This window comes from Chrysochloris asiatica, unplaced genomic scaffold (genome assembly GCF_000296735.1).
Source record: "Chrysochloris asiatica unplaced genomic scaffold, ChrAsi1.0 scaffold00480, whole genome shotgun sequence".
Classification (NCBI taxonomy): Eukaryota; Metazoa; Chordata; class Mammalia; order Afrosoricida; family Chrysochloridae; genus Chrysochloris; species Chrysochloris asiatica.
This window is the reverse complement of record NW_006408998.1, coordinates 341,818-361,366: the sequence shown is the minus strand read 5'-3', so window position 1 is coordinate 361,366 and position 19,549 is coordinate 341,818. Positions and strand designations below refer to the sequence as shown.

Below are 19,549 nucleotides of genomic sequence, written 5' to 3'. Positions count from 1 at the left end.
ATTTGATGAAAAACAATTTGCTATTAACTGCCAAGTGGCTTCATTTGTTACATTCGGGCCTATAGGGCCTTGAACCTCTGACCAGTCTTACACGGACAGCAACAGTGTGGCACTATAGGACAAGCACTAAAATGCTAGTCACAAGGTCAGTGGTCCAAACCCACGAGTTACTCCTTGGAAACCCTATACAGGGTCACTATGAGATGGAATCAACTTGATAGCATTTAACAACAAAAAAATAGATGGCATCTTTACTTTAAAAACTGTCTTGATATTGATGGAGCTAAGCTGAGAAATAGTTTGTAAGTTTTATTGTTTTAATTTAATCTAATTTTCCAAAAAAAACTTTTTGAAGCCTCTCATGCACAGATGGATTCTTGGTGTGGGAGTATTCCTAGTTCAAAAGATTGTATTTATTTATTTTTCTAATTTAACTGTGGCTTTTAAGCCTTATCTAATCTTACCAGCTGGCATACTGATGTAGCATTGTGGGTTAATGCGCTGGACTGCAAAGTCAGTTTGAACTACAAGGTCGGTGGTTCAAGGTCACCAGCTACTCCTTGAAAACCCTATACAGGGTCGCTATGGGTCAGAGTTGACTAGATGGCACTTGACAACAATCTTAACAGCCACTCCTCACAAACCCTATACAGGGTCTCTATGAGTTGGAACTGACTCGACAGCACTTAACAACAACAATCTTCCTAAAACGATGTAGTTTGTAATATTTCTGATTTGGGATATGGGAATAGTACAAACTACATTTAACTGTTGTGAACCAAAATATGGTCAGTTTAAAAAAATTATATACTTAACTGGTGTATTCTAAAAGGAGTTACAAAAGAAGGGAGATAATCTCTAGATCTTAACAACAAATATAAACACAAACACATTTAGTATAGCAACAGCAAAAAAAGTAAAAGTCTAAGCAAAAAACTAAAACTTAATTAATGGTATAGGAAAATTATAAGTAAATAGAGATGCATTGGATTCTGTTATTTGCAACCATTGCAGGTTTATTAACCTATGCTTATATCAGCATCTGTTTAAAAAATAGAAACTTCTCCGTATTTCAAAAATTGAAAGTCAATTTGATGTGCTCACTGCTTTGGCTCAATGAAAATGTCTATTCTGAATTTACTGATAATCTACATGACTGCAGTGGGTTGGTTAGTCCCCTACTCAAATGATTTCCTTTTGTGCCTAACCTAAAGAAGAATCACTTCCAGTAATTTCTAGGTGATCTTTGGAAAGTTTTCTACATATTCTGTAAATTTGTTTTTTCAACTGTAAAATAGAAATGCTAGTAATATAATTTCTATAAGTGCTAAATGATATAAAATATGTAAATTGCTTAGCACAGTGCTGGAAACTTAGGAAATCCTAATGCAATTTAGCTAGTACCTACCCTAGTATATGCATGAAAAGATGAAATATATTTTTATGCTTTGCAATATTTTAGCTATTAGATCTTCCCTTGTTCTTATTTATAGTTCTTCTCTAAGATGACATGTAAGTATATTATAAGAGGATTTGCAACTGATGCATTGCATTTCAAACAATGTTGTGAATGCAGCATTGGGTTGTTTTATGGTTAAAGAAAGGGAAATACCAATGTTATTTTCCTTTCAATGAGAAATGTGCACTTTTCAGAGGCTTCTCTACTTAAACGTGGTATAGAACAAATTATGTTTTTATGTTCATGTTCTAAAATGTGTCATTGTTTTCTAATATAATGAAAACATCACAGTTTTATGAAATCAGAATTTTTTTCCTTTAATAATTCTATATAGGGTCACTTAAGAGTCAAAAATGAGTCTATAGCACTTAACAATAACAAGAACTGTTTTATAATCTTTGAACATTAACATCAATTACTCTTAAGATGCAGAACTAGATTTGTTGATCTTAGCATAGGTATTGACTATTGTAATACTCTGTGTCAATATTTCAAGTTACAGGTACATGTGAAATAAAAAACAAAATTTTTATACACAATTAATTTCCCTATATCTTCTTGTTGTTGTTGTTGTTAGGTGCCATTGAGTCAGTACCAACTCATAGCGACCCTATGCACAACAAAATGAAACAATGCCCGATCCTGGGCCTCCCTCACAATTGTTGCCATGCTTGAGCCCAATGATGCTGCCATTTTTCTAATCCATTTGACTGGGGTCTTCCTCTTTTTCTCTGACCCTCCACCTTACCAAACATTATATCTTTCTTTAGTGACTGGTCCCTCCTGACAATATGTCTGAAGTATGAGAGACAAAGTTTGGCCATCCTGGCCTCCAAGGAGCACTCTGGCTGATTTATGCCAATACAGATCCATTGGTTTTTGGCTTCCCATGGCCCTTTCATTCTCCTCCAACACTATAACTCAAATGCACCAGTTCTTCTACACTCTTGTTTATTTACTGTACAGCTTTCACATGTATAGGAAGTTATTGACAATACCATGGTTTGGGTCAGGCACACCTTAGTCCTCAGACTGACATCTTTGCTCTTCAATGCTTTAAAAAGGTCTTGTGCCGCAGATTTGCCTAATGCAATACATCATTTGATTTCTTGACTGTTGTTTCCATGAGTGTTGACAGTTGATCCAAGAAGAATGAAGTCCTTGACAATTTCAATCTTTCTTTGTTGATAAGAATAGTGTTTATTGATCCAGTGGTGAGGATTTTTGTTTTCTTTACGTTGAGATGCAATCCATACCAAAGGCTGTGCTCTTAGTTCTTCGTCAGTAGGTATTTTAAGTCTTCTTCACTTTCAGCAAGCAAGGTTGTATCATCTGCGTATTGTATGTTGTTAATGAGTCTTCCCCTAATCTGATGCCACATTTTATTCATATAAGTCAGTTTCGCAGATTATTTGTTCAGCATACAGGTTAAATAAGTAAGGTGAAAGAATACAACCTTGTCACACACCTTTCTTAATTTAAAACCATTCAGTGTTCCCATGTTTTGTTTGAGCAACTGCCTCTTGGTCCATGTACAGATTCCTCATGAGCAGAATTAAGTGTTCTAGAATACTCATAATTTGCAATGTTATCCATAGTTTGTCAAGATCCATACAATCAAAAGTCTTTGTGTAGTCAATAAAGCACAGGTAAACATCTTTCTGATATTCTCTACTTTCAGCTAAGATCCATCAGCAATGGTATCCCTCGATTCACGTCCTCTTCTGAATCCAGTTTGAATCTCTGGAAGTGCTCTGTCAATGTATGCTTGCAGCTGTTTCTGTATTACCTTTAATAAAACTACTCTCATGTGATATCAAATATATTGTTCAATGATTTCCGCATTCTGTTGGATCTCCTCTCTTTGGAATGGCACAAATACGGATCTCTTTCAATCAGTTGGCCAGATAGTTGTCTTCCAAATTTCTTGGCAGAGATGAGTGAGTGCCTCCTGGGCTGCCTGAAGTTCTTGAAAGATTTCAATTTTTATTCCATCAAATTCTGGTGCCTTGTTCTTTGTAAATTCCTTCAATGCACCTTGGACGTCTTCCTTCAGTATCATTGGCTATTGATCATATTCTGCCTCTTGAAATGGTTGAACATCAGACATTTCCTTTTAGCACAGTGACTGTGTGTATTCCTTCCATCTTCTTTTGATTCTTTCTGCATCATTCAATAATTTTCCCAGAGAATACTTCAATAACAAAATTGAGGTTTGAATTTTTCTTCAGTTCCCCCACCTTGAGTAATGCTGAGCATGTTCTTCCCTTTTGTTTTGTTGACTCCAGATCTTTGCCTATTTCATTGTAATATTTGACTTTGAGTTCTGTAGCTGACCTTTGAAATTTTCTGTTCAGCTCTTGGACCTCCTCATTTCTTCCATTTGCTTTAGCATCTCTATGCTGGAGAGCATGTTTCAGTGTTTCTTCTGATATCTATTTTGATCTTTTCTTTATTTCTTGTCTTCTTAATTACTTTTTGCTTTCTTCCTCTATGATATGCTTGATGTCATCCTACAATTGTTCTGGTCTTCAGTCTTTAGCATTATAAAAACCAGACATTGGGCATTATAATCACTGCTACATGAATTTGAATTCACAATCATTGAAGCACTAATACTCTATTATGTATGCTTCATAGGCTACAGGAATCCTAAACTAAAGCTGTCCAAAGTAAATTATAAACAACAAACCAATATTTTATTTATCAGCATAGTTCTCCCTGGTTATTAGGATGTTAGGAGTTAGGTTTGATCCAATAAACTTAGCACCAAATTACATAATTCCTTAGCCAAGGGTTAAAGCACTTAACAAAATAATTTATAAGAAAAAGTAATAGAATCAAGAAAAAAAAAAAAAATCACTTTTCTACCTGCCACTGAATTGTATTGAAAATAATAATTAAATAAATATATATTAATTATCACTCTGGTGGCTTGTGTGTTTCTGTTATGCTGGATGCTGTTCCACCAGTATTTGAAATACCAGCAGAGTCACCCATGGTGGAAAAGTTTCAGTAGAGTTAAAACTAAGGAAAAGAGAAGCATACCACTTCTGACTGATTAGCTGCTGAAAAACCTTATGAATAGCAGTAGAACATTGTCAGTTATAGTTAAGGAAGATAAGTTGCTAAGGTTGGAAGACACCAAAAATGCAACTATGGAAGAACTCCCTCCTCAAAGTAGAGTTGACCTTAATATGTACAGTTAAGCTATTAAGACATTCATTAATTTGCTGAAGTGGCACAACTAAAAAGGAGAAGAAACAATTGCAAACGTCCACTAATAATCAAAATGTAAAATGTATGAAGTATGGATCTCCAAAATTGGAAGTTGTCAAAAATTAAATGGAACACGTAAAGATCAATGTTCTAGGCATTAGAGACATAAAATGGACTAATATTGGCCATTTTGAATCATACATTCATATGATTTACTATGCCGGAAACAACAAATTGAATAGGAATTACGTCACATTCATTATCTAAAACATTGCAAGATTTGTCTTGAAATATAATATTGTTAATGATAGGTGATTCAAGCCACCACTTGCTTCTCAGAAATCATACAGGAGGTTGCTATGAGTCAGCACTAACTTGAAAGTACTTAACAGAAAAACAAGAAAAAGGAAAAACAGTAAATCCACTTTTACTCAAATTTATCCACCAAGCACTAAAGCCAATGATGATGAATTTGAATAATTTTATCAACTTTTTTCTATCTGAAATTGATCAAACATACAGTCAAGATGCATAGTAGAGTATGACTGGTGAATGGATAGCAAAAGTTGGAAATAAAGAACAAGGATTAGTAGTTGGAAAACACAGCCCTGGTGATAGAAATGGTGTTGGAGATCATATGATATAATTTTGTCATATCAGTGAATTATTCATTATAAATGCCATTTTTCAATAACATACTATACACATGGACTTCATGAGATCGCATGTACAGAAATCAAATTGGGTACATCTGTGGAAGGAGATCATGCATAAGCGCAATATCTTCAGTCAAAATAATGGCAGGGGCCAACTGTGCAACAGGCCATCAATTGACTATATGCAAGTTCAGGCAGAAGATGAAGAAAATTAAAAATGTCAATTAGAGCCAAAATATGACCTTGAATTTATCCCACCTGAATTTAGAGACTATCTCAAGAGTAATTGTGATGCATAGTAAACTAATAACAAAAACCAGAAAAGAGTTGTGAGATGACATGAAGCATATTATACAAGAAGTAAGCAAAATGTCATTAAAAAGACAGGAAAGAAAGAAAGGATAAAAATGGATGTGAAGACACTCTGAAACTTGTTTTTGGGCATAGAAAAGTTAAGTGATTTAAAGAAATTAGGAAATAAAAGAGCTTGACAGAAATTTTCAAATAGCAGCTTGAGAAAGCAAATAAAATGCAAAGATGTGGAGTTAGAAAACCAAAAGAGAAGAACATACTCAAATTTCTCTAACTGAAAGAATTAAAGAAACAATTTAAGCCTCTACCTGTAATATTGAATGAAGGATTTTCTGGGCAAAATATTGAATGATGCTAGAAAGAAGGTGGAAGGAATACACAGTCACTGTGCCAAAAAGAAATGGTCAATGTGCAACAATTTCAAGAAGTACAATGTGATCAAGAACCACTGGTATTAAAAGAAGTCCAAACTGTACTCAAGGCACTGATGTTAAACATATTTCAAGGAATTAATGGAATACAAATTGAAATGTTTTAAGAAAGTTATGTATCACAGGAGGCGTTCATTTGTCTATATAAAGAAATTTGGAAGAAAACTAGTGGGCCAACCAATTAGAAGAGAATGTATTTGAGTACATTTCAAAGAAAGCTGATCAACTAGAATGTGAAAAGCATCAAACAATATCATATACAAATGAATTTATTTCTGAAAATAATTTTAAAAGATTTAAAATAGTACAACATAAGGTAGCTGTAAATCATTCAAGTCAGATTCAGAAGAGGACATGAAAATAGGAATATCATTACTGACATCAAATGGATCTTGTTTGAAGCAGAGGATACCAGAACAATGTTTATTTGTGCTTTATTGTCTATGTAAAGATATTTATGAAACTGAAAAAAATGAAAACAAGGCCATGAGAGCCAAAATATGACCTTGAATATATCCCAAAAGAATTTAGAAATCATCTGAAGAACAGATTTGATATTTTAAACACTAAAGACCCAAGACCAGAAGAGTTGTAGGATGACATAAAGAACAGCATACCTGAAGAAAGCAAGAAGACAAGAAAGAAGGAAAAGTTCAAATGGATGTCAGAAAAGACACCGAAACTTGCTGTCCAGTGTAAAGATGCTAAAGCAAATGGAAGAAGTGAGGAGGTCCAAGAGCTGAACTGAAAATTTCAAAGATCAGCTCAAGAAGATAAAGCCAAATATTACATCAAAATGTACAAATATCTGGATTCAGACAACCAAAAACAAAGAACATGTTCAACATTTCTCAAGCTGAGGGAAATGAAGACAAAATTCAAGCCTTTACTTTCATTATTGAAAGATTATCTAGACAAATTATTGAATGATGCAGAAAGTATCAAAAGAAAATGGAAGGAATACACAGAGTCACTGTACCAAAAGGAAATGGTCAATGTTTAATCATTTCAAGAGTTAGCATATGATCAAGAGCCAATAATATTGAAGGAGGAATTCCAAGGTGAATTGAAGGAATTGGCAAACAGCAACACACCAGGAATTGAGGGAATAAAAATTGAAAATTTTCAAGAAAATGAGATGGCACTCACTCATCTCTGCAAAGAAATCTGGCCAACTGATTGGAAGAGATCCATATTTGTGCCCATTGCAAAGAGAGTTGACCCAACAGAATGCGGAAATCATCGGACAATCTCTTTGATATCCCATACAAGCAAAGTTTAACTAAAGATAATACAGAAACAGCTGCAAGCATACATTGACAGAGAACTTCCAGAGGTCAAACCTGATTCAGAAGAGGACGTGGAATGAGGGATATCATTGCTGATGTCTGATGGATCTTGACTGAAAGCAGAGACTATCAGAAAGATGTTTATCTGTGCTTTATTGACTATGCAAAGGCTTTTAATTGTGTGGATCATGACAAGCTATGGACAACATTGAGAAGTATGAGTATTCCAGAACACTTAATTGTGCTCATAAGGAATCTGTACATGGACCAAGAGGTAGTTGTTCAAACAGAACATGGGAACACGGAATGGTTTAAAATTAAGAAAAGTGTCTGACAAGGTTGTATTCTTTCACCGTACTTATTCAACCTCTATGCTGAGCAAATAATCCTAGAAGCTGGATTATATGAAGAAAAACATGGCATCAGGCTTTGAGGAAGACTCATTTTTAACAACCTGTGATAACCAGATTATACAACCTTGCTTGCTGAAACTTAAGAGGATTTAAAACATTTACTGATGAAGATCAAAGAGCACAGTCTTCGGTATGGATTGCATCTCAATGTAAAGAAAACAAAAATCCTCACCTCTTGATCAATAAACAACATTCTTATCAACGGAGAAAACATTGAAATTGTCAAGGATTTCATTCTTCTTGGATCAACTATCAACAGCCACAGAATCAACAGTCAAGAAATCAAACAACGTATTGCATTAGGCAAATCTGCTGCACAAGACCTTTTTAAAATGTTGAAGAGCAAAGATGTCAGCTTGAGGACTAAGCTGCTCCTGACCCAAGCCATGGTGTTTTCAATAACCTCATATGCATGCGAAAGCTGGACAGTGAATAAGGAAGACTGTAGAAGAATTGATGCTTTGGAGTTATGATGTTGGAGGAGAGTATTGAAAGTGCCATGGGCTGCCAAAAAAACCAATAGATCCATTTTGGAAAAAAGTGCAGCCAGAGTGCTCCTTGGAGGCCAAGATCACCAAATTTCTTCTCTCATTCTTTGGACATATTGTCAGGAGGGACCAATTGCTGGAGAAGGATATCATGTTGTTAAGGTGGAGGGTCAGAGAAAAAGAGGAAGACCCCCCAATGAGATGGATTGGCTAAGTGGCAGCATTGATTTACTCAAGTGTGGCAACAGTAGTGAGGTTGGCCCAGGATCAGGCAGTGTTTCGTTCTGCTGTACCTAAGGTCGCTATGAGTTGGTACCAACTCGATGGCACCTAACAAGAACACGAGGAACCTGTACATAGACCAAGAAGTAATTGTTCAAACAGAACAACAGGATATTGAATGTTTTAAAATCAGGAAAGACATGTCCCAGGTTTGCATACTTTCACCATACTTATTCAATCTGTGTGATGAGCAAATAATCTGATAAACTAGTTTATATGAAAAAGAATGTGGCATCAGGATTGGAAGAAGAGCTTTTAACAACCTATGATATGCAGATTACAATCTTGCTTGCTGAAAGTGAATGTTACTTGAAATATTTACTGAGGAAATTAAAGACTACAGCTTTCAATATGGATTTTACCTCATTGTAAAGAAAATAAAAATCCTTAAAATTGAGCTAATAAACAACATTATGACCAATGAAGAAAAGTTGCATGCTGTGAAATATTTAACTTTGTTGATTCCACAATTGAAACTCATGAAATCAAATGACCTATTGCATTTGGCAAATCTGCAGCACAACACCACTTTAAAGTGTAAAAGGGCAAATATATCTTTTTGAGGACTAAGGTGCCCTTGACCCCAACCAAGGTGTTCTCAATGACTTCATATGCATATGAAAACTGGACAATGAAACAGAAAGACTAGAATAGAACAGATGCAGTTGAATTAAGGTGTTGGTAAAAACTATTAAAAGTACCATGGACCCCCAGATAAGCAAACTTATCTGTCTTGGGAAAAGTACATCCAAAATGCTCCCTAGAAGTGAAGATGGTAAAATTTCATCTCTGTTAATTTGTACATGTTATCAGGAGGATCCAGTCCCTGAGAAGGACATTATTCTCAGAAAAGTGGAAGGTCAATGCAAAAGAGGAAGAACTACAACAAGAAAGATTGATACAGTGGTAGCAACAATGGACATCACAACATTTGTGAGTCTCCAAAGACTGGGAATTTTTTCATTTTGTTGCATGTTGTGTCACTGTAGGTTGGAACCAACTGAATAGCAGCTAACAACAGCATACATACTATTACTTCTAAAAAATATCTGCCAATTGATTATTGTGTGATTTTCTAGGATTTGTTCCTTTCATTTCCATTTTACTGTTTGTCTTTTTGGAGATATACTATGAACGATTTTTCTTTTTTTTTTAACCTAGAATTTGTGTATGTTGTTGATGTTATTGAGTCAGTTCCAACTCATAGTGATCTTGTGTAAGGTTTCTGAGGAGCATCTCGTGGATTTGAACCATCAACCTTACAATTCAAACTGACCTCGTTATCCAGTGCTTATCCTACAGCACCATACAAGAACTCCAGAATTTATATATAGATAAAATAATTTAAATAAATCAGTTGATGCGTTCTTTTAGGCTTACGTAAAAAACTAAATGGATATTAATGTTGAAACAATTTTAAACTAGCATTTGTGCATTATTTACTAATTCCTTTAAGTGTGTTCTATTGGCCTTTATTTAGCTTACACATAACTTTAGAACACAGATTTAATGATGGTAATTTAGTATGGGGCTGTATAAGGGGGAAAAAAAAATCTAACATACATGGGGGTGTATACCGTGGGTGATTAATGTAGTAGGCAATCCAAGAAGTGAATCCCCAGTAAAAGGCACAACTCTACAAACAAAACAAAACAAATCAAAATTATGAAAAATACATTGTATATGGCATCATTTCAAATTGAACTATCTACTCTCACCCACAGTAGTACTTTTGCATGCAAAATGGTACAGTTATTTCTAGGTTAGATTAATAAATTGCTTCTGTTTCACTCACTATATTCATGTTTAAAAACATGTTTTTTGTTTGTTTGTTTTTGTTTTATATCTAAAAGCAAATTCATTCCTTTTCTCCACTCTTATGTGGCACTGTGGTCTAATGCGTCATAGAGCAAAGTCGTTAGATTTGCAAGGTCGGTGGTTCAAGCTCACCAGCAGCTCCTTGGAAACCCTATACAGAGTCACTATGGGTTGGAATCTACTCAATGGCAGTTAACAATAACAACATATAAATTATGTTAATGAAATAGGCAAATGTAGCAAAATATTTTAGAAATATATTTTTATAGAAATGCATGTTTCTATAAAACTAAATTTATATATTTTAATATACTTAGATATTAAAAATATGTAAGTATATATTTTTGCGAATGCTTTCTGTATGTTAAGTAACAAACATGAGTAAAGTAATAAAAATATATAGATACATTATCTAAATTAAAAGCTACAGCAAGTATTCCTTCTCTAATATTAAACAAATAAAAACTTACTTAATTACTAGTTTAACACTTATTCATTGATTATAAATGAGAAAAAGGTCTGGTTTTAGGAATTCTTGAGTTTGAGTAGCTCTGTGTTGTTGTTAAGTGCCGTCGAGTCGATTCCGACCCATAGCGACCCTGTGTAGGGTTTCCAAGGAGTAGCTGGTGAGCTTGAACCACCAACCTTGCAGTGCAAATGACTCTGCAGTCTGACACATTTGCCCACAGCACCAGAGGGTTCCTTACAGATTTACAGCCTCAGAAACATTATATAAGTGTACTAAGTAACTCGACTTCATTGGGTTAAGCTACCGCCATGATTTTGTACTGATATAATAAATCTTAATATCTTATGTTAAAGAAGAAGCTGGACAGAAAGATTTCTGAGATCGCTCCTACTACTAGCATGTAGCATAGTTTAAAAATGCAATGGTTGTCTTACCGAAGTTTTTAGAGAACTTTTCAAAAAAGTAGCTTTGGTAAGGATATTATTATGGTTAACTTTATGTGTCAGCCTGACTAGGCTATGTTGTTGTTGTTGTTGTTAAGTGCCGTCGAGTCAATTCTGACCCATAGCAACCCTGCATGAGTTTCCAAGGAGCAGCTGGTGAGCTTGAACCACTCACCTTGCAGTTCAAAGGACTTTACATTCTGATGCATTAGCCCACAGCGCCATACCAGGACTAATCTAGGTATTTTTCTTGAGTTATTAGTAGATGTGATTAACATCTAGAATGAATTAAGTAAAAGTGATTATTCCTTATAATGTGGTGTGGATCTCATCTACTCAGTTAATATGCCTTAAAACAAAGTGGAGGTTTTCCTGATTGGAAAAAAAAAAAAAAAAAAATACAAAGAGAGAGAGAAATAATGAATCTCAAGGCTGCAAAAACCTCTGAACAAAAATCCCCTGGCTTTACAAATTTCAGATTTGACATACCCCAGATATTCTTACCCAATTCTTTGAAAGAAATCATACAGGATCAGCACTGAACTGCGAACCACAATGTAGGCAATTCAATCCCATCAGCCGCTGTTTAGAAACCTTATACAGAGTCGCTATGAGTAGGAACAGACTCGACAGCACTTAACAATAACAACTTACACACACAAACAATCATATATGTTATTATTGTTGTGAAGTGCCGCCGAGTCTGTTCCAACCCATAGCGACTCTGCATAGGGTTTCCAAAGGAGCGGCTGGTGAGCTGTGGGTTAATGCACTAAACAGCAAAGTCGTTTGATTGGCAAGATTGGCAGTTCAAACCCTCTAGCCACTCCTCAGAAACACTACACAGGGTCTCCATGTGTTGGAACGACTCGAGGGCACTTAACAGCAACATGTATATATACATGGCTGGTTTGAAACGCCAATTTGTGATTCAAACTGACTTTAAGTTCCAGCGCATTATCCTGCAGCAACACATACATACATCGAATACTTGTGTCCTAGTAAGTTATCCTTTGGGCTGATTGAGCAGTTCAACACAGCAGCTGTTCCATGGCAGAAATATGGGAATTACTGCTACCATATAAATTTACATCCTTAGACTCAACAATACACCACCACCTCTACCACCACTGTATAGATGTATATATGATGAGAAAGAGCATGCGTCCTGGTGGTGCAGTGGTTAAGCTTTGCCCTGATAACCTAAAGAATTGCAGTTTGAACTTTCAAAACACTCAGTGTTTCTATGGGAAAAAGACCTGACTATCTGCTCCACTAAAGACAACAGCCTAAAAAATCTTATGAGATAATTCTACTTTCTCATATGGATTACTATTAGTCAAAGTTGATAAAATGATGTCTATAAAGAATAGTATATGTAAATTCTATTTTTTAAATCCATTTTTCCATTCACTTTATGGGTTCTGTTTAAAGATATCCATGACTATTACAAACACATGTTCATCAGAAATTAAATTTTAATTTGAGATGTAAAATTGAAGGTTAAGATGTTTCCAATGTGCATCTCCTCTTCGGTATTTTAAAAATGTTCCCAGTTCCTTGTTAGTTATTTGAAGCTTGAAAGGAGTGGCATGGTTTGCCTCATCTTTCTTGAAACAGGAAAGACAATATTATCACACTGATAGCTGTCTTATACATAAGATATAATAATATTATTATAATCACTATATTTATAGGATTGTTCATATGTAAGATTCCTTCCTTTTAAGTACATTTTTAAGGATCAGAATTAAATAATTATTCCCAAAATTTAAAGATGCTTGGGTGTAGTGTGATTATCTCTTGTAGCTTAAGGTCATGAAAAATTATTTTAGTTAGTGTTACTAGTAGAATCTATCAAGTAGCATAAATGGTTAAGTATTTGGCTATTAAGTTAAAGGGTGGTAATTCAAAATACATTTTAAAATGTCAGAGGTAATAACTGGGTATTTGATTTAGATAAGTCACAGACTTGAAAACTTTGACACATATGGGATTGGCATGAGTCAGAATCCACTCTAAGGGCACCTGTTTTTTCTGCTTTTGCTTTACTTTGTTGTTGTTTTTTTAGTTCCAATAAATCTAGGCATGAAGGAAAAAAAAAGACTGCCTCTCCCAGTTTGCATATACATAATCATTAAAATTATAAAACATATTAATCCCTACCGTCACCAAATTTGTCAAAGGTGTGTGTCGCCCAGAAACTTTGTGAACAAATAAGGTTTCCATAAGACATCGAATGTAGTGTATACAATGACAAAAGCAGGCCAAGCTGGAAAAAACAAATATGAAATAAAAATATGTTAAATTATCTTCCAAAATTCTATCTAGCCTTGTCATACAATTTTATTTAATTTTTTACGTTACTACAATTTATAAGTAAATAATAGACTAGAGCAACCAAACACAAACATCTATTTCAATGTTTATATTCTACAAATTTTCCAGGCTTATTTAATAGTAAAAGAAACTTTTGTACCAATTTCTGTAAACTTACTTTGGATGACATGAAAATACTTTATAATACTAATGATGAATTGTTATTATCACTCCTGCCCCAGAAATAAATACAAATATAATAATTTCAAATGTGTTCCTATCAAAATGCTTAAGATTGAAGCAGACAATTTGCATATTTTAAAAATATCCAAAGCATATGTAATATGGATTTGACATATCCTAATACTCAGAAATCTTTTAAACTGTCAGTTTTCCTTTGTTGCTGTTGTTAGGTGGAGTCAAGTGGGTTCCTATACACACAAAACAAAACTCTGTCATTTTCCTTTAGAAAGTATCCTAAGTTTCTCAATAAGAAACTATGAATTTTAGTTTATAACCAGCCATAAAAGCTTTTTGTTTTGTTATGCTGTATTTGTTTTTGCCTACCTAATATTACCTAATATTATGTGTTGCATTTACGTGTTTTGCTTTTATTGTTTTTGCTGTTGTGCAACATTTCTACTGTTTCCTGTAATTTCTATATAGTTTTTTTTTTTTTTTTTTTAAAGCGTGGAATGTGATTTATGGAGATATCACTTCATGACTTTACTTAAAAGAGTATTGTATTGTGATCTGCACTTCTTTTGTTATGAAAACTCAATATGTAATATAGTCTCTATAAAAACATGTTGGTTGCTACTGGGAATTTATTTTATTAAAATTAATTCATGATTTCTGTTATGCATAGCAATGACTTTATGGAAAACAAATAAACAAACACAAACAACCTTCCATCTTTAAGGAATGTAATATTAATGATTGTCATCATAAAATAAGTTACAACTACTATGTGAGAGATATGTTTCATGTGATATGGATATACTCAGAAGCAACAGGCCAAATCTTGAAAAGGTGAGAGACCAAGCATCTGAGAAATCTAGAGGAGGATCACTCTAGACAGTGAGACAAACCAGAGCAAGTCCTGAAATAAGAGACTATTTTGTGTGTTCTGTGAAGAAATAAATATTGCTTCTCTTTTAGAACAAACTGTGTACAGATCAAGAATAAGATTTCCTATTTTGTGAGAAAAGAAAGAAAAAGAATAGGTTAAGCATAATAACACAGTAGTACCAGTGGATTAAACTATGTTGTTGTTGTTGTTAAGTGCCATAGAGTCAATTCTGACCCATAGCGACCCTGCATAGGGTTTCCAAGGAGCAGCTAGCCTGGTGAGCTTGAACCACCAACTTTGCAGTTCAAATGGTTTTGCAGTCTGGCACATTAACCCACAGCGCCACACCAAGATTAAGCTATAGAACCTCTAAATTAGGTCACTTACTTATTTTATACTATTCCATTATTATGTTTGACTTGCCCTGATGGTATAATGGCTAAGTATTTAGATGTTAACCAAAAGGTTGGTGGTGCAAACTCATCACCAGCTCTGATTGAGAAAGAATAAATGTTCAATCTAACTAAACAGGAAACTACTTTCATGTCCATGATATGGTTCAAAAAATTTGAATTAATATTTGAGTATGTGGCACCTGGATATGGCATTTGAAATGTGATATTAATTTTGAGAAGCTGTGTCATCCTGAAATTGGGTTGCTTTAGAAGTCTTTTTCTTGTGTTATAAATCTTTACTATACACTTAAAATTCAAAAGCAATTTTTGTGTATCTGTTCTAGGCGGTTTCAATATTAACTTAAAAGGCTTGCTATTTTGGAACAAGATGACAAGGAAAATATACATTAATCACTGAGATATTATAACCCATGCTGTTTTTATTTAAGAATAGTAACCAAACTACTTGCCATTCCTCTGAGAATGCCTGTTAAAAACAAAAAGCAGAAAAGTTTTCTTTTTTGCATTTCATAAATATTGTGTCACATATCTGGCAAATGTTACGCCTTGATTTTTTAAAAAATGCTGTTATTATGTTAACCTTTCTAATTTTTCATCCCAGACACTATCCAAATTTCTTGCATAGATGATTGAGTACCTCCAGTGCCACATCAACTTGTTGAAAGATTTCAATTTGTATTACACCAATTTCTATTCTATCAATTCTCTGTGCTTTATTGACTATGCTTGTTGTTGTTAAATGCCGTTGAGTCGGTTCCAACTATGCAGAGGTTTTCAATTGTGGACAACATTGGACAAGCTTTGGACAACATTGCAGAGAATGAGTATTCTGGAACAGTTAATTGGCTCTTGAAAAATCTATACATAGGCAGTTTTTGTTTTTTAACAGTACAAGGAAACACTGGAGGATTTAAAATCAAGAAAGGTGTGGGCCAGGGCTGTATTCATACTATCACCATACATATTCAATGTGTATGCTGAGCACATAATCCGAGAAGCTGGATTACATGAAGTGAAACATAACATCATGGTAGGAGGAAAATTAACTAACAGCCTGCTATATGCAGAAGAGGAGTCCCATGGTGGCACTGTGGGTTAATGCATTGGACTGCAAAGTCAGTTTGAAAGGCAAGTTCGGGAGGCTCAAGTTCAACAGCTGCTCTTTAGAAACCTTATACAAGGTTGCTATGGATCGGAATAAACTCAACAGCACTTAAGAACAATAACATATGCAGATAATATAGCATTGCTTTCTGAAAAGGATGAGGACTTAAAATACTTACTGATGAAGATTAAAGCTGATGACACCTAACAACAACAGCCCTCGATATGCGTAACATCTCAATGCAAAGAAAACAAAAATCTTCACTATGGGAACAATAAACAATGTTCATATAAATGAAGAAAAGACTGTGGTTGTCAGACTTTATTTTCCTTGGATCAACCATCAACATTCATGGAAGCAGTATTCAAGAAATCAAATGACGTTTTGCATTAAGCATAATCTGCTACACAGACCTCTTTAAAGTGTTGAAGAACAAAGATTTCAGTTTGAGGTCTAAGGTACACTTGATTCAAAACTTGGTATTTTCAATAACTTCCTATGCATGTGAATGTTGGACAGAGAATAAGGAAAACCATAGAATAGTTGATGTATTTGAGTTATGGTGTTGGAGAAGAATATTAAAAGTACTATGAACTGACAAAAGAACAAACAGATCTGTGTTGGAAGAAGCACAGCCTGAATGTTCCTTAGAAGCCAGGATGGCCAGACTTTGTCTCTCATATTTTGGGCATATTTTCAAGAGGTACCATTCATTCCCTGAAGAAGAATATCATGTTTGCTAATGTGGAGGGTCGGAGGAAAAAAAAGGAAGACACTGAACGAGATGGATTTGCACAGTAGCAGCAGCAATAGGGTAAGATGTAGCAAGGATTGTGAGGTGGGCAGTGAACCAGAGAGTGTTTCATTCTGTTTTGTATAGCATTGCTGTGAGTCAGTACTAACTCAATGGCACATAACCAAAACAGCAACAACAAAGTTTCTAAATTGCTCAACTGTTTACTAAAAGTTCAGCAGGTTGAAGCCACAGCTTTTCTGTGGAAGAATAATGCGGCAGTTTGGCACATCTAAATATTAAGATCTTGGACTCAATGGCAGTGGGTTTGAGGTTGCCTTTTTTGTTTGTTTGTTTGTTTTTTTATTTAAAGTGAATGAGGGTACAAGGATTCCTATGGCATAAATAGTTATATGTTTAATAATTTACTTGAATGCTTCTATAATGAATGGAATTTAGTTAGGGTCTGAGTATTTTATTTTATTTTTTTAATTAACTTGCTCATCATATATTCCCATGACACTATTTAAAAATTCTCTTTCCTTTTAATTTTTACACCTTCCTTAGAGAAAAAGAAGTACTGGAGGAGGTGGGGAAGTAAAGAGAGAGAGATTATTTCCAAAATATGTTAACTATATCAGTTATTTATCCTGTTTTGATAGTTAACCTGATCTTTTATTATTTTCCCTATGACTGACCCATGCTGTACTTCTTAGGCATCAGCTTGTCAGTTCCAATTCACTGTAACTCTCTTGTCCAGCATAATCTTCACAAACCATGCTATGTTTGAATCCACTGTGTCAATTCATCTTCTTCAGGGTGTCCCTTTCTTTAACTGATGCTCTACTTGACCAAGCATAATGTTCTTCTCCAGTGTCTGGTCCCTTCTGCTAACATGGTCAAAGAACAGGAAAGTAAGTCTTGCCATCATTTCATATAAGAAGCATTCTGTGTATACTTCTTCCAACATTGCTTTTTATTCATTCTTTTCATAGTCCATGATTGTGATATTTAAAGTTCTGTGTCAACTTCACTGGGCCATGGTTCTCACTGGTTTGGCAACAATGATGTAGTCATTTTTCATGATGAAAACTAAAATGCTATAATGACTTCCATAATGGTATCCACTGTGAACAGCCAATCAGTCAAAAGAAATTTTCCTACAGAATGTGGCATGCTTCCAATATGCATGGGCATTCTGTCAAAGCACTTTTAACTTTTGCTCATTCTGGATTCTGCATCTGGTTAGTCATTATCAGACTTCAGATTCTTTGAAATTGAGCCAGTCACTTGTTGTATTTCCTATCAATGTTGGGAAAACAGCCTCTACAATCAAGATTGAGCAGCCTAACATCTTTTCTAATGATCTTAAATTCATCAGCTTCTGTAGCTGGTGAATCCACAGCCAGTTGTCTGAACAGCTACTCTTGATTTTGTCAACTCCTGAGATTTTGAGTGTAGGGAGAAGCCTCCATCCTACTAGGGATTTGCCAATCTCTACAACTGTGTGAGCCATTTACTTGACATAAATTAAAACTATCACTGCTTGAGTCAGGTGAATCTTAATATTCAAAGTGACGTCTTTGAACATTTTAAAGTGGTATTTTGCAGATATGCCCAGTAAAATACATATTTTAATTTCTTCACTGCTATTTTTATGGACATTGTAGATCTAGTAAAGTGAAATTTTTGACAACTTCAATCTTTTCTCTGTTTATCAAAATGTTATCTATGTTGTGAGGATTTTGTTGTAATCCACATTGAAAGTTTAATGACTTACTTTTCTGTAAGTGCTTCAAGTCCTGTTCACTTTCAGAAAGCACAGTAATATCTGCTGTGCAGTGAATATTTACTCATAATGTAATTTGACTTGCTAAGAGTAACTTAAACTTTTTTTTGTTTGTCCTTTTGTAATTTAAGTTATTATTTTTGTTCCTAGTCAATGCTACTAATTTTGGGTAGGTAAATATTTTTGAGCCCTGTATATAGTCTCAACTTTATAAATACAAGCTTTTAAAATTGTATTTCTGAACTTACAGGTTTCTCTTGCTATTGATATGCAACAAATAAAACTGATCACTATTAATTGAAATTACCTTGGCATCATACTATATTTAATGGTTCATTGTATATAAATTGGCAATTTATTTGAGTATACAAAACTTATAGACACTTAAAGGATATTTTTAATCCTAAAATTAAATCCATTTAAATGATGCTTACAAAGCTTATTAACAAAAGTGTGTTTACTAGTTAGTCTCTACCAAAATATATAAAGAATCAATGGCAGTGAGTTATATATGATTTGGTTTTGGTATCTCTTGAGTTCTTGCATGCCAACAAGAGTTAAGTGGGCTCCTGGAACCACCATCTTGGGCAAGGCAGAGTGGAGGAAGAATCAGAGCTTCTGTAAGTAAACATACTTTTTTTTGTGTGTGTGTCTCTGTTCATTGGTCTCTCGATGTCTGCACACCTTCATTCTGGTGATTAGAGGAGTACCAGATAGAGTGGACATTGACTCCTGCAATCCCTGGAGGGTTCTACTACACATGAACACAGATCTGCTCAGAATTTAAAAGGGAAGTTTCCACTTAAAACCAAACGGCAGTGCAAAATAGCCAGAGC

At 34.5% G+C, this 19,549-nt stretch overlaps 1 protein-coding gene across 1 annotated transcript in view; it reads right to left on the bottom strand.

Annotated features, from left to right (window-relative positions):
• TECRL (trans-2,3-enoyl-CoA reductase-like) overlaps positions 1 to 19,549 on the bottom strand; it is a 256,411-nt gene that overhangs the window by 52,533 nt on the left and 184,329 nt on the right. Inside the window, exons 6-7 of the mRNA XM_006877321.1 lie at positions 13,446 to 13,551; positions 10,113 to 10,185 (exon numbers count right to left, since the gene is read on the bottom strand). Of these exons, the coding sequence (XP_006877383.1) occupies positions 10,113 to 10,185; positions 13,446 to 13,551 (179 nt within the window). The remainder of the gene's footprint in view (positions 1 to 10,112; positions 10,186 to 13,445; positions 13,552 to 19,549) is intronic.